Source organism: Pipistrellus kuhlii, unplaced genomic scaffold, assembly GCF_014108245.1.
Source record: "Pipistrellus kuhlii isolate mPipKuh1 unplaced genomic scaffold, mPipKuh1.p scaffold_m20_p_2, whole genome shotgun sequence".
Classification (NCBI taxonomy): domain Eukaryota; kingdom Metazoa; phylum Chordata; class Mammalia; order Chiroptera; family Vespertilionidae; genus Pipistrellus; species Pipistrellus kuhlii.
The window spans coordinates 51,483,814-51,497,848 of NW_023425515.1; the positions used below are offsets into that span (position 1 = coordinate 51,483,814).

The window sequence follows — 14,035 nt, forward strand, 5'->3', positions numbered from 1 at the left end:
CATTTTCTATGAACAACACAGTTATATATCATCACTCTAGCATTGATGAGGGGAGTATGTATTAATGCTTTTTTTTCCTCATCTCCTCAACCTCATAATCCAAATCATCTGAGGACAAATTTATTAATCCTCTCTATTATTTTATGATATCTCACAGTATTGTAGTTCTCCTTGCTTTTCTTAAAAATATGTGGCATACAATTTAAACTGACTAGTCTATTCCTTCAAATTAATTTGTTTCATAATATTTCTTTATAAACCTATTGCCTCGTGTTACTCATTTTTAGGACAATGGACTGATCAGCAACCAATACACCAAGATGAAATGAAAGAAAATAAGTTTCTGAAATGTCTAAAGCTTTCAACTCCAGAAATTCAGGATCAAAAGAAAAAGTTTGAAAACTGTGGTTTTTGGGTTATAAAGGTATACGTAATTAAATGAAAGATTTGACTTGCCTTGCTATTAATCCATTTTTTCTATAGCCAAAAAAAAACACAAAAAAACAAAAAAACCCAACACCTGCTAATGGCTGTTGACCAGGAATCCCAGAAATAAGATGGAGAGGAGGCTAGAGATGGGAAGATACCATGATATAAGAGGCAGAAATGATGTCAGGATATACAGAAGCATAGATCAAGATCCAATTAAAAGCTGCCTATGTTGATGCAAAATAAAAGGACTGGATTAGAACTTAACACACTGCACTATTATATTTTTGTACCTATTTTTATCTCACCAAACTATGACCTTTAAGAGGGCAAAGACTGTAAATACATTGTTGACCATTTCATTAAAGGGACTGCTGAGTGCATTTTTATTAAATGAATTTATCAATGAAGGGACAGGGAATTTTGAAGAGATAGAAATCAAGTTAGGAGAGGGTTGGGGCCAGGAGAGACCCCTGTGTAACTTGAAATGAAAATCAAATTGTTTGCAAAGCTATATGCACATTAAGTGCCTTTATTTTTGAAGCAGTGCATCAGGCCATTTAAGTAGCAGATCTCCAGTCTCTCTTCAGATTTTCGTTCCCTTGGATTCCAGGTAGAGAAGATAGACAACGTGCTTCTCATGGCTGCCTTCCAAAGAAAGAAGAAAATGATGGAAGAGAGAATGCCTGGGAAGCCTGTGAGCCACCGGTTGTTTCAGCAAGTCCCACAGCAATTCTGCGAAGTGGCATGCAGAGTTGGCTTCCAAAGAATGTACTCCATGCCCTGCGGTAGGTGTCAGCCCATCATTATTGGAGTTACTGTGGGGGGAATTGGTGAGCAGACATCAGCGGAGGACTCTCCACAAATAGCATTTGTTGCTGTGGTGAGGGGATCATTTGCAACTAGGATTTAGTGGCTAAGTCATTATTTTTATTTTCCTTCATATATTTTGTTGAAGGGTTCTTATTTTTATTTTCCTTCATACATTTTTTTGAAAGGGTCCTTATTTTTATTCTCCTTCATATATTTTATTGCTGGCGGGTTTAATGTTGATGAAAGTATTAGCAGTAAGATGTACAGTTCAGGTTCTCTCCTTTCTGTGTTTATGTGTCTTATATACAGAGTACCCTGGAGCTATACTTTCTCTTTCTTCCCCCCCCCCCGTCTTCCCCCCACTCCCTCCTGCCCCACTTATGTCAAGCAAATTATTATCACTACCTAACCATTCTAATCCCTTGATTAAAAGGGCATTTTCCTGAACTTAATAAAGTTGGTCTTTTCTCTTCCATCCTCTTCACTTCCTATAGCCTGATATCTGGTGAATGAATTCAATTTCATCTGGCAGGTGAAGTGACTAACATCTTAAGATCCCTCTCAGCTATAAGAGTTCTATGTGTGGCTTCCATGTCTCTCTTCAGTTGTACAACAATATTTCATACAGCCATGGCTGGTATGGCTCAGCAGTTAAGAGTGTCAACCCATGCACCAAAGGGTCTCGGGTTCGATTCCAGGTCAAGTATATATACCCGGTCGGGGCACGTGTGGGAGGCAGCCAATTGATGTGTCTCTCTCACATTGATGTTTCTCTGTTTCTCTCCCCCTTCTTCCTGCCCTTCCACTCTCTCTGAAAAGCAATGGAAAAAATATCCTTGGGTAAAGATTAACAAAACAACAACATACTTCATTGCTATAGTGTCCCCGTTAGTTCTATTCAAAGGAGGCCAAGAAGTTTTGTAATTATTGTGGGAGATACCTAGCAATGCAGCTTGATTTTGCCTCGTCCATAAGAGCTCTTCATCTTTACCCTTCAAAATATGTAGCATGAGCCTTGATTTCTGGACAGCAAAGAGTTTTTAAATCTCTTTGCCCCAGAGAGAATATAAGCAGTACCTAGGGGGAAAATAGAGCATACCTCAACTCCTGGAGGTAAAAATTGATCAATGAATGCCCTCCAAGAAATCTTCCAGTGCAATCAGGAAATTGTTGATCAGTATGGTCCTTTCATTAGCAGTCTTAAAAACTCACAACTTCTTTTGCTCCTAAACCACGGTAACTGGCTTCTTTGCACCCCACTCTTCCCGCCCCTCCACACACAATCAGCACCTTCTACTCAAACTACTCTAAGATCATCATTATCTTTCTATTTTCCAAATCCAGCGAGTGCCCTCTTCATTCCTGTGGCAGATATGGCTAATTACCTCTCCATCTGTAACCTATCTCTCTCCTGACCTTCAGGTCCATATTTCAAACTATCTTTGGACATTTCTACCCATGATCCCATAGCCAACTCCAGCTGAACTCTTTTCTTGGCCATATTTTCCCCCAAGACATAGGCTATTACCAACCACACACACACACACCCGCTTTCTGATACTCCCTAACCTGGCTGACACCATCATCATCTATGAGGTCTTCTAAGGTAGAAACTGTATCATCCTCCATTCCTTTCTTTCTCTCTTATATCTAGGCAATCACAGAGTTCTGGTGACATATCAATAAAATTCTCAGCACAGCCTCACTTCTCTATTCCTGCTGCCTTAGTTTACCTTCCCATAAGCCTAGATGATTACCAGGTTCTACCTTTGCCTCAAAACACCTGTCTAACCTGTCATTTTTTTTTTTTTTTTTTTTTTTTTTTTTTTTTTTTTTTTTTATTGAGCCGAAACCGGTTTGGCTCGGTGGTAGAGCGTCGGTCTGCGGACTGAAAGGTCCCAGGTTCGATTCCGGTCAAGGGCATGTACATTGGTTGCGGGCACATCCCCGGTAGGGGGTGTGCAGGAGGCAGCTGGTCGATGTTTCTCTCTCATCGATGTTTCTAGCTATCTCTCTCCCTTCCTCTCTGTAAAAAATCAATAAAATATATTTTATATATTTTTTTTTAATTGATTTTTTTACAGAGAGGAAGAGAGAGGGACAGAGAGCTAGAAACATCAATGAGAGAGAGTCATCATTCAGCTGCCTCCTGCACACCCACCACTGGGGATATGCCCGCATCCAAGACCCTTGACTGGAATCGAACCCGGGACCCTTCATTCCGCAGGCCAATCCTCTGTCCACTGAGCCAAACTGGTTTCAGCTAACCTGTCCTTTTCTCTTCCAGAATTATCGTGCTAAAAAATTATATGCATGTTTAGCATCTACATTCCTAGTTACCTAGAAGATAAAACTCAGACTCCTTAGCAAAGTATTAAAGGCTCCAGCCCCACGTTATTTCACCAGCCTCATAACACTCTGTTCCCCAACACTCTAGTCATGAACTTCTTAGAGTTTCCTGAATATGCTGTATGCCCTCATGCCTTTGTGCCTTTACATGTGGAATGTCTTCCCTCTTCATCCTTTCAGCCCTGCAAATTCCTATTCTTTAAGACATAGCTCAAATGGCATCTCCTGGTTGACACTTACCCGAACTCCTGCAGACCCAGTGAATTGCTTCCTTCTCCCTCCATTCCTTTGTTACAGCCTCTATGACTCTCACAAGTAGACAAGTTTAATCCTACAAAATTCAGGTATGGTTTTCTTTATGGCTGTATAATTGAACTTCACCTGCCTTTTTGCTCCCAAGTCCACAGATGTGGAAAACTCCATCTTGATAGATGAACTCAGTCGTTTTCAGGGTATCCTTAGTCCCTTTGGAGTTTAGGCTCAGTTCCTGCAAGGTTTTGCCTTTACTTCTCCTCTTCTGAGAGTGTTCTCCATGATGGGACAAGCATTGAAAGGAGGGTGGTTTCGTTCATGGCCCCATCTGTCCTCTGCCTGTCAGTGTCCTACTAGATAAAAACACCTTTGGTCATGAGCACCTTCCTTTACTTAAATTTCCAGTCCCCTTTGCTCTTAGGTAGTGTCTACACAGGGCACTCTGTTTTTCATGTCAAGGGAATTCCTTTCCAGGCCATGTTTGTGTTCCTCCTACAGCATGGAAAGTGTTGGAGCGTGCACATCCTCCAAGATGAAATGTGTGGTATTTCCTTCTGGAAATCTTCCCTGGGTAGATACTTTCCACTCGGGGGCCAGGCTGGATGAGGGGGCTGAAAACAGCGGAGTCATGCAATGGTCCCTTCTCTTCTAGAAGTCCCCCTAGTTTTTCTGAGGTTTCTGTTGGTTTTCAACATCTTGACTCCCAGGGCATTCTTGAGAGAGTGTGACAGGGAAGTGAGTTCTAGTTATGTCCTCCCTGATTCTTCTCTTCCCATAAGGTAGAAGAAAGAACTTACATTTATCGTAAATGAAAAAATCTGCTCTTAGAATATCTTGTATTGTTCTCTTTTCTGTTATAGGTGGTATAAAAATACATGCTCTGAATCCTTCAGGCTTTTATCCTTTTGGTTCAAAAAACTCTTTTCCTCACTCAGAAAACCTAACTATCAAGGCCATACTTTCAAGACCATATTTTCTGCTTTAATTAAAAATAATTATATATTATATATGATATGTATCATATATATTCAAATATATTCTAAGCTTTATATATTTTGCCCCTGTATAAGTAGCAAGAATCCAATGGATGGAGGAACAAAGAGCCAGAAGAAACTCACAGGAAAGAAATCTTTGATATTTATCTCAAAATACTTGCTTGCCACATGAAATTGTACTATATTTTATGTGGGGAGTTCCCATTGTGAACTTTTGAGAATAGGGATCATGTCTTAGTCATTTTTGAAGCTCTAAAGCTGTATGGTCCAATATGGTAGCCATGAGCCAGTCACATGTGGTTGAACATCTGAAATGTGTTTAATATGAATTGAAGTACACAGTAAGTATGAAATATGCACTGTTTTTAAAGACCACTACCAAATTTTAAAAAATATATAAAATGTCTCCTTAATAAATTTGATATTGATTACATGTTGGAATGATTTTATATATATATATATATATATATATATATATATATATATATATATATGAGCCTAAAGGACTGTTATGACTAAACGCCTGGAACCACCAGTCAACCAGTGGCTATCACACACACTGACCACCAGGGGGCAGCCACTCAACGCAGGAGCTGCCCAGTGGTGGTAAGTGCACTCCCACAGGGGGAGCACCACTCAGCTGACCAACAGGTGCTAGAGGCAGGGCTCATGTCTGGTGAGTGCTACTGGAGCAGCACAAGCCTCTCCCAATCTGGACTGATTGGGCGGAGCCTTCGGCAGGTGCAGCAGGGCTGGGATGAGCAGGAGCAGCAGGTGGTGTTGCCCTGCCATTTTCAGACCAATCCACAGGCCATGCCGAAGGACCCCACTGGTGCATGGATTTGTGCACCGGGCCTCTAGTTTGAATATAATAGGTTAAATACATTTATTATTAAATTAATTTCACCTGTTTCTTTTTACCTTTTTTAATGTGGCTACTAGAGAATTAATATTATTTGTGTGGCTTACATTGCATTTCTATTGTTCATTGCTGCTCTAGAACCTGACACGGTGTTTGGTTAAGTCCCAAGTAAATGTAAAGAAAGAAGAGGAAGGTGGGGGAGGAAGGTGGGAAGGGACAGAAGGAAAGAAGGAAGCTATATTTAAATGTAAGCTATTATTATATTGATGATATCAGTGATAATTTGTCTTTTTTATTATTATTATTGCTATCAGAGAGGAAGGGAGAGGGAGAGAGAGATGGAAACATCAGAGATAAGAGAGAATCATCGATCGGCTGCCTCTGCATGTCCCCACTGGGAATCAAGCCATAACCTGAGACTGTGCCCTGACCGAAAATAGAACCTGGGACCCTTTAGTCTGCAGGTCAACGCCTTGTCCACTGAGCTATACCAGCCAGGGCATCGACAATAATTTGTCGTGAGGGAACAACTTTGGATATCTTTGCTACAGACACAGGGACTTGGAACCAAAAAGTAGTGATTATTTGGTTTGGAGGACTAGACAGCGAATATGTATTAGTACCCAAATAGACAATATGTTTCTGCAGATCATAATTACCGTTTATATATTTTTTTTTCTTTTTTCAGACCCAAAGTATGGAGCTGGCATATATTTCACCAAGAACCTCAGAAACTTACTATATCAGGCCAAGAAAACATCAGCTTCAGATAAGCTGACCTACGTGTTTGAGGCTGAAGTACTCACAGGCTCCTTCTCTCTGGGTGATCAGACAAATATTGTTCCACCACCATTGATTCCTGGAGGCACAGATAGACATGACAGTGTAGTTGACAGTGTCTCCAGCCCAGAAACCTTTGTTATTTTTAATAGTGTGCAGGCTATGCCCCAATATTTGTGGACTTGCATCCAAGAGCCTGTATGGTCACAGGATTACTTATCCAAACCAATGAAGTCATATCCACAGTTGACTTGGAGGGAACACTCAAGTGGTAGCCCTGTTGATTAATCTCTATAGAATTTTAACAACTGGCATGGCCTTGCTTTGAGAAACTAGTCAATCGTGACCATCAATGACTCAAAGCGTGGTTTGAATGTGTTAAGTGTGTTGTCTGTATGGACTAGTTGAGTTATTGAAGGGGCCAGTTGCATACTACTAGCATCTTAGTCTTTATCTCCTGGGGCTGGGATAGATATATACCATGATCCCTTTCCTTCAAGTTGTTCTTTCACCTCCTTTACTATAGGCATCAGAAAAATGTTTTGCATGCAATGAAGAGACTTTTCTAAGATATAATCCATTTTCTAAAGTGGTGATAGTGTAACATATTAGGAAAGCAGGATGATTTTATATTTTCTAGATAATCTTATACAGTGCTTTAGATAACAAAATAAATCACCTTTGCTTTGAAAAAATCACATGTTAAGTGAAATTATTTGAAGTGGGAGGACATTGAAAGGCTGATATTCTGCTGATAACCTGTGTGGATTCAGCCATATCAAGCAATGCAACTCAAGTACCAGTAGGCCAAATTATTAATTTACCAAATATTTTTGACTACCAGATGTGTTTCAGTCACTTTATGAGGCCTGGGGATATGGACAAGACAAATGTCTTCATACCGCTTTCAGCCTGGCTAATTAGAAAGGCAGCTATAGACAACTTAATTAGTATAATTGGAATGAGAAATTACAATTCTTTGGGAAAATATAAGAGGGAGAGGGACCATGGGTTGGAAACTAAAGGAGAGACCTGAAAATGTTGTAAGAGTCAGGTAAGTAAGGGATGCAGCAGATAGGGAGCAGAGTAGAAGAGTATTTATTCAGAGAGAATCCTATATAATAAAAGGCTAATATGCAAATTGACCAAACGGCAGAACGGCCAGTCACTATGATGCACACTAACCACCAGGGACAGATGTTCAATGCAAGAGCTGCTCCATGGTGCTCAGTGCACTTCCACAGGGGGAGTGCCACTCAGGCAGAAGTCTTGAGCCAGAATCACAGCTGGCAAGTGTAGTGGCGACGGTGGGAACCTCTGCCACCTCTGTGGCAGTGCTAAGCGTGTCCAACTGATGGCTTAGGCCTGCTCTTCATGCCTAAGTTGTCAGTTGGACATCCCTGAGGGGTCTCGGACTGTGAGAGGGTACAGGCAGGGCTAAGACACACCCCCACCAGACCCTGAGTACATGAATTTCATGCCCCATACCTCTAGGAGTTCTTATAAAGGCTGAATCCTCTGTGGCTGCCCAAATTTAGCTTCAGTTCTGCAATGTAGAGGCCAGCTAATTTCGCCATGCAACTCTTGCCTATTCTGAAACCCATATTTCTCTATACTTCCAAACTTTTCTGATTCTCACATCCTCAACTTCTTACATGAACACATTTCCTTCTCATCTTATTGTAGCCAGCATTCATTTCTCTTAAACGAAAATGCTTATTGTATCACATGGTACTGCCCTTGGATATGGACAAGAGGGCCCTACTATGGCCTTCCTCAGCCGTGCCCACCTCCACAAAGCGAGGGATCCACAGGGTCATTGCATAGCTCACTCCTAAACCACCTAATAGGTACTTGGAACCCCCAAATTTCCTGCCTAAACAGCTCCACCTCTACTTACAGGGCCTGATTGGACATCTTTCTCAGATCTCTCCTCTAAAGGGTGGACAGTGTCACAGTCTGCATTAAGGATGGCCTCAGGGCCCTAGCTGACTTGGCTCAGTGTATAGAGCATCAGCCTATGGACTGAAAGGTCCCCAGGTTCGATTCTGGTCAAGGTCAAACTTATTACTAACCCAATATTGAATCTGCAGAGATAGGGCTTGGACATGAGGCTGAGATATTTATATGTCTATGGATTCGGCCTATGGCACAGATCTGAGGATAATAGGACAGCTTTGAAATAACTAGTATATGTTTAATATGGGTTTCAGAAGAGAATGGAGGAGAGGCAATATTCACAAGAATAAGCACAAAAGAAAATCCATACCAAGAAACAGTGAAACTGCACACCTCCAAAGAAGTGATCTTAAAAGACACTTGAGAGAACAGCCAAATCATCTACAAAGGAATGACAATTAGATTGACAGTGCATGTCTATAGTAGGCAGAATGATGTCCTCCCCCTGCCCATTGCAAAGATATCCACACTGTGATCGGAATCTGAATGTGTTATCTTACATGGCAGAAGGAATTTTGCACATGTGATTAAGGTTACCCTTCGGACGGGAAGATTAGCCAGATTATTCAGATGGGCCCAATTTAATCACATATCGATATATCTCCAACAGTAGAGAACCTTTCCTAGCTGTTTCAAAGAGATAGCAGCAGGAGAAGGATTTGATGTCCTGTGCTGGTTCTGAGATGTAGGGAGTTATGTACAAGGACCAGAAAGAAGCTACTAGCAGGGAAGGCAGCTACAGCTGACAGACCATAAGGAAACCAATAACTGTCCTTTAACTGCATGGAATTGAATTCTGCCTATACCTGAGTGAGCAAGGAAGTTGACTCAAAGGTTCCTGGAAAATGAATGAAGCCTTGCCAACACTTTGATTTTAGTCCAGTGTGGCCCATAGCTGACTTCTGACTGACATAACTCTGAGGCAATAAATATGTGCTCTTTTAAGTCACTAAGTTGTGGTTATTTGTTATAACATTAATAGTAAACTAATACACTTTAAAAAAACATTAATAATGGAAACTTTAAGACATTAGTATAACAATTAACTGTTAACCTAGAGTTCAATATTTAGCTAAACTTTTATTTTGCCTTTATTTTTTAATAAAGACACTCAGACAATAAAACAAAACAAAACTGAATTTACCAAAAATAGACTCTCATTTAAGAAACTTAAAATTTAAAGGATATTCTTTAGGAGGAAGAGGGCAAGAAACAAAAATCTAAGCTACAAGAAGACATGATGAGCAAAGAAATTGTAAATATGAATACATGTAAACAGTCATTGTCTTCATAAAACAGCAGTAATAGGAATGTCTAGTTTGGGGAATAAAATAAGATTGAAATAAAATATTGAAAAATGAAGCATGTAAAAATGGTGGAGGGATGACTACAGTTAAAGGGGTTTAAAGTTATTGTGTTGTTCAAGAGATTAAAGTTTCTTACAAAGATTAAAATTTTTAAGGACAGATACTATAAGAAGAGAAATAAAGTATCTCACTTCTAAATAGTAGACCCAAAAACAGGAATCTAGTTTTGGGTTCAGTTCTCAGTCAAGGCACATGCCCAGGCTGCGGGTCCCATCCCTGGTCCTGGCGAGTACTGGAAATAACCAATAGATGTTTCTCACTTTGACCTTTCTCTCACTCTGTCCCTTTCTCATTATAAAATCAATGAAAACATACCTTCCAGCAAGGACTTTTTAAAAAGGAATCCTATATAATAAAAGCCTAATATGCAAATTGTCCCCTCAGGCGGGAGTTCGACCAGGACCAGGAGTTAGACCGCTCACTATGACATACACTCATCACCAGGGGGTGGCGTGGAACATAGCAGGCATCTGCACTGCAATGTGACTTCTCACTTGCTACCTGGGGGTGGGGTGATGGGGACGGAGGTGCGGTGAGAATGCAGGATGTCTGCCAAGCTCACTCACTCCCCCTGCTCTCCTCCCATGGGATGCCAGGGTTCAGGTGCCAGGTGCCCACAAGGAGCCCATCCCACACCCACACCACAGGGGCCAGTTGGGCTCGCCGTGGGTTCAAGCAGGAGCCGGTCTGCGAGGCCAGCAGGAAGAGAGCATATACCCGCCTGGCATCCATACAGTGCCACTGGGTAGCCCAGAGGCTCACGCCGTGCCCCAGTCCATGCCATCCAGCCAGGCTCACCACATCTCCACCTAGGGACTTGGGCACCATGACTCAGGCAGAGGGGAGCCCCTAGGGGCCCAGGGCCCAGAAGTCAGCAGGGACCTGCCCTTCCACAACATATGCTCACAATTCAATCACAGGCTAGGCCTAGAGACCACAACCGTGCACGAATTTCATGCACTAGGCCTCTAGTTTTAAAAATCCTATATAATAAAAGGCTAATATGTAAATTGTCCCCATGGTGGGAGTTTGCCTGATTGGGAGTTAGACATGCACTGACCACCAGGGGGCGGCATGGAACATGGTGGGCATCAGTGACACAGCACTGGCAAAGGGTGGCAGTAAAAGGACTGCTGGCCTTGATGAGCCCCAACAAGAGTGGGCCTGTGGTGGGGTGGTGGAACAGGTGAGCAGGCAGCACCAGACCAAGATGGGTACAAGCGGGGGGCCCCCTGATCAACCCACTGATTACCCCATAGATTGGCCATGATGGCCGGCCAGGCCTAGGGACCCTACCTGTGCACAGATTTTGTGCACCGGGCCTCTAGTAAACATATAAAAACATCTAGAAAAGCAAGGAAGGCAGATAGTAGAATCAGGAAAATAACTGAGATAAATAGCACAACAGGTTAGATGTAATTCCAAATATATGTGGCCATAATACGTGTAATTTGGACTAAAATTTCTAGTTAAATCACAGACTGTTAGACTGGATATTGGAATCCAACTACAACCATACTGTTTAGAGGAGATATAAGAAGCATTAAAATACATAAATATTTAAAATAAAAAGATAGAAAAATGTAATTACCAAATGCCGAAAGAAAGCTGGTGTACCTTTATTAATAACAACAAAATAGACTGTTAGTTAAAAAGTTTTATTAGGAGCCTGGGCCGCATGGCTGAGTAGTTGAGCATTGAACTATGAACCTGGCAGTCATGGTTCAGTTCCCGGTCAGGGAATATGCCCTGGTTGCGGGCTTGATCCCCAATGTGGTGTGTGCAAGAGGCAGACAATCAATTACTCTCTCTCATCATTGGTGTTTCTCCCTCTCCCTTCTGCTCTGAAATCAATAACATTATATATATATATATATATATATATATATATATATATATATATATATATATAGTGTTATTAGGAATACAAATGACTTCTTTTTAAAAAATATTTTATTGATTTTTTACAGAGAGGAAGGGAGAGGGAGAGTTAGAAACATCAATGAGAGAGAAACATCAATCAGCTGCCTCCTGCACACCCCCCACTGGTGATGTGCCCACAACCAAGGTACGTGCCCCTGACCGAATCGAACCTGGAACCCTTCAGTCCTCAGGCCAATGCTCTATTCACTGAGCCAAACTGGATAAGGCTACAAATGATTTCTAATAATAATAATGCTTCTGTATGCTATTAATAACATAGCTCCAAACTATATAAAGCAAAAACTGACAGCATTGTAGGCAAAACTGACAACTCCACTATCAGAAGTTTAACATAGCTCTATGAATAACTATATCAGTGGTTTAAAAAATAAAAATACTATAAAAAATTTGGATAACACAATTTTTAGCTAATGGTACTTATTAGAACTCTCTACCCAATAATTAGAGAATATAGATTCTCAATTAAACTCTGAACAGTTATATATACTAACCGTATTCTAAGTTCAACAATTTGAAAGATATTTTTCAATTGGACTGTGTTCTCTGACCATCATCCATGATGCTATTAACTTAGAAATCAATAAAAGAATAGCTCAAAAATAAATGTATGGGGATTAGCTATATACTTCAAAATAACACTCCATGGGTTATGAAAATGTAACAAATTAGTTACACTTCATGGGTCATAAAAATGTAACAAAATAAATTATAATAAAGACATACAGTTTGAGACATTAAAGCTAAAATAGTTCTTAAATTATTCATAACCTTAAAGCTTATATTAAAAAATAAAGGTAGCAATTAACCAGTAAACATCCAAATTAAGCTAAGAAAAAAAGATCAGAATAAATTTGAAAAATAAACACAAGAAATAAGGAAATAGAAAAAAAATACAACATAGAATAAAATGAATAGCTATTTCTTTGTAAAGATTTGAAAAATAGACAAGTCTTTGGTAAAACTGATCAAGAAAAAATAAGAAAAGGTATAAATAAAGAAGTAGAGAAATAAAAATAGGATATAATTAGAATATATTAGAGATCTAAAGGTAGTACTAGAAATAATTTTATGTTAATAAGTTGAAAATTAGATAAAAATTTAGATTTTCTTAGCAAACTATAACCTACCAAAATTGACTGAAAAAATAGAAAATCTGAATTTTTAATTATGTATAAGTTGAATTAGTAATTGAAAATTTCCCTACCAAATAAACCAGTAAATTCAACAGGTTAAATTGATTTTACTAATGACATTTATGTAAATCAATGCCCAAATCCTAATCAAAATATTAACAAATATAATTCAGCTTTGTATAAATAAATAAATCATGGTCAATTTGGGTTTCTGTCAGAAATGCAAAGATAATTTAACTTTAGAAAATCTATTAAAGTAGTTCACCATATAAACATAGTTGACCCTTGAACAATTCCAGGGTTAGATATACCAGCTTCCCGGCACAGTTGAAAATCCCTATACACTGTAACATGATTCCCAACGGACACCCAAATCCATGGCTGCTCAATTCCCCTATATACAATGGTGTAGGTCAATGCATATAGATGGCCCTCCACATCTGCAAAATCCCAACTGCAAATGGAATACATTATAGGTATTTATTTTTAAAATGTGCACATAAGTGGACCCATGCAGTTCAAACTTACGTTCAGGGTTAACTGTTATATTAAAGGGTATGCTCATTTCAATACATAGAGAAAACCCATTTGCTAAACAATTCATAAAATGATGTCTACCAAAAACCTAGAACAAGCATCTAAAACATTAAAATGATTCCCTAAAAAATTAGGGGAAAATGTTATTAATCACAGGAAATATAATGCCTAAGGAAAATTCAAGAAAATCTCGAGACAAATGATTAAAATTACTAAAAACATTCTCAAAAGTTCTAAATAGAAGTTACACATAAATCAATCTCTTATGCATGAAAAACAGTAGATGTAATGACTTCTTCTTACCATTACCATAGCAACAGCAAAAAAAAGTAAGGTAACTAGAAATAAATTTAACAAAAGACCTGTAGAAATTCATAAAAAAAAAAATTACAAAATGTCACAGCAAGACATTACAGAAGACCTAAATAAATGGTGAGATATACTATATTCCCACTCAGAGGAAGACTCAATATAATAAAGATGATTATTCTCCAAAATATTGATCTTATCAATTCAATACAATTTAAAAATCATTCCAGAGTTTCTTCATAAAAATTGATAGAGTAATTATAAAATTTATACAAATTGAAAAGGCCCGAAAAGAGCCAAACCAGT

The 14,035-nt window shown here is 39.4% G+C and overlaps 1 protein-coding gene across 7 annotated transcripts in view; it reads left to right on the top strand.

Moving 5' to 3' along the window:
* The window catches only part of PARP9 (poly(ADP-ribose) polymerase family member 9), a 36,115-nt gene extending 27,084 nt beyond the window's left edge, over positions 1-9,031 (top strand). For 6 of the 7 annotated variants that reach the window (XM_036443825.2, XM_036443832.2, XM_036443834.2 and 3 more), the window contains 3 exons: positions 288-424; positions 1,043-1,217; positions 6,389-9,031. In XM_036443825.2, the coding sequence (XP_036299718.1) occupies positions 288-424; positions 1,043-1,217; positions 6,389-6,768 (692 nt within the window). In that variant the 3' untranslated portion in view covers positions 6,769-9,031. The remainder of the gene's footprint in view (positions 1-287; positions 425-1,042; positions 1,218-6,388) is intronic. The other variant, XM_036443837.2, reaches the window with a different exon arrangement.
* The last annotated feature ends 5,004 nt before the right edge of the window (positions 9,032-14,035 follow it).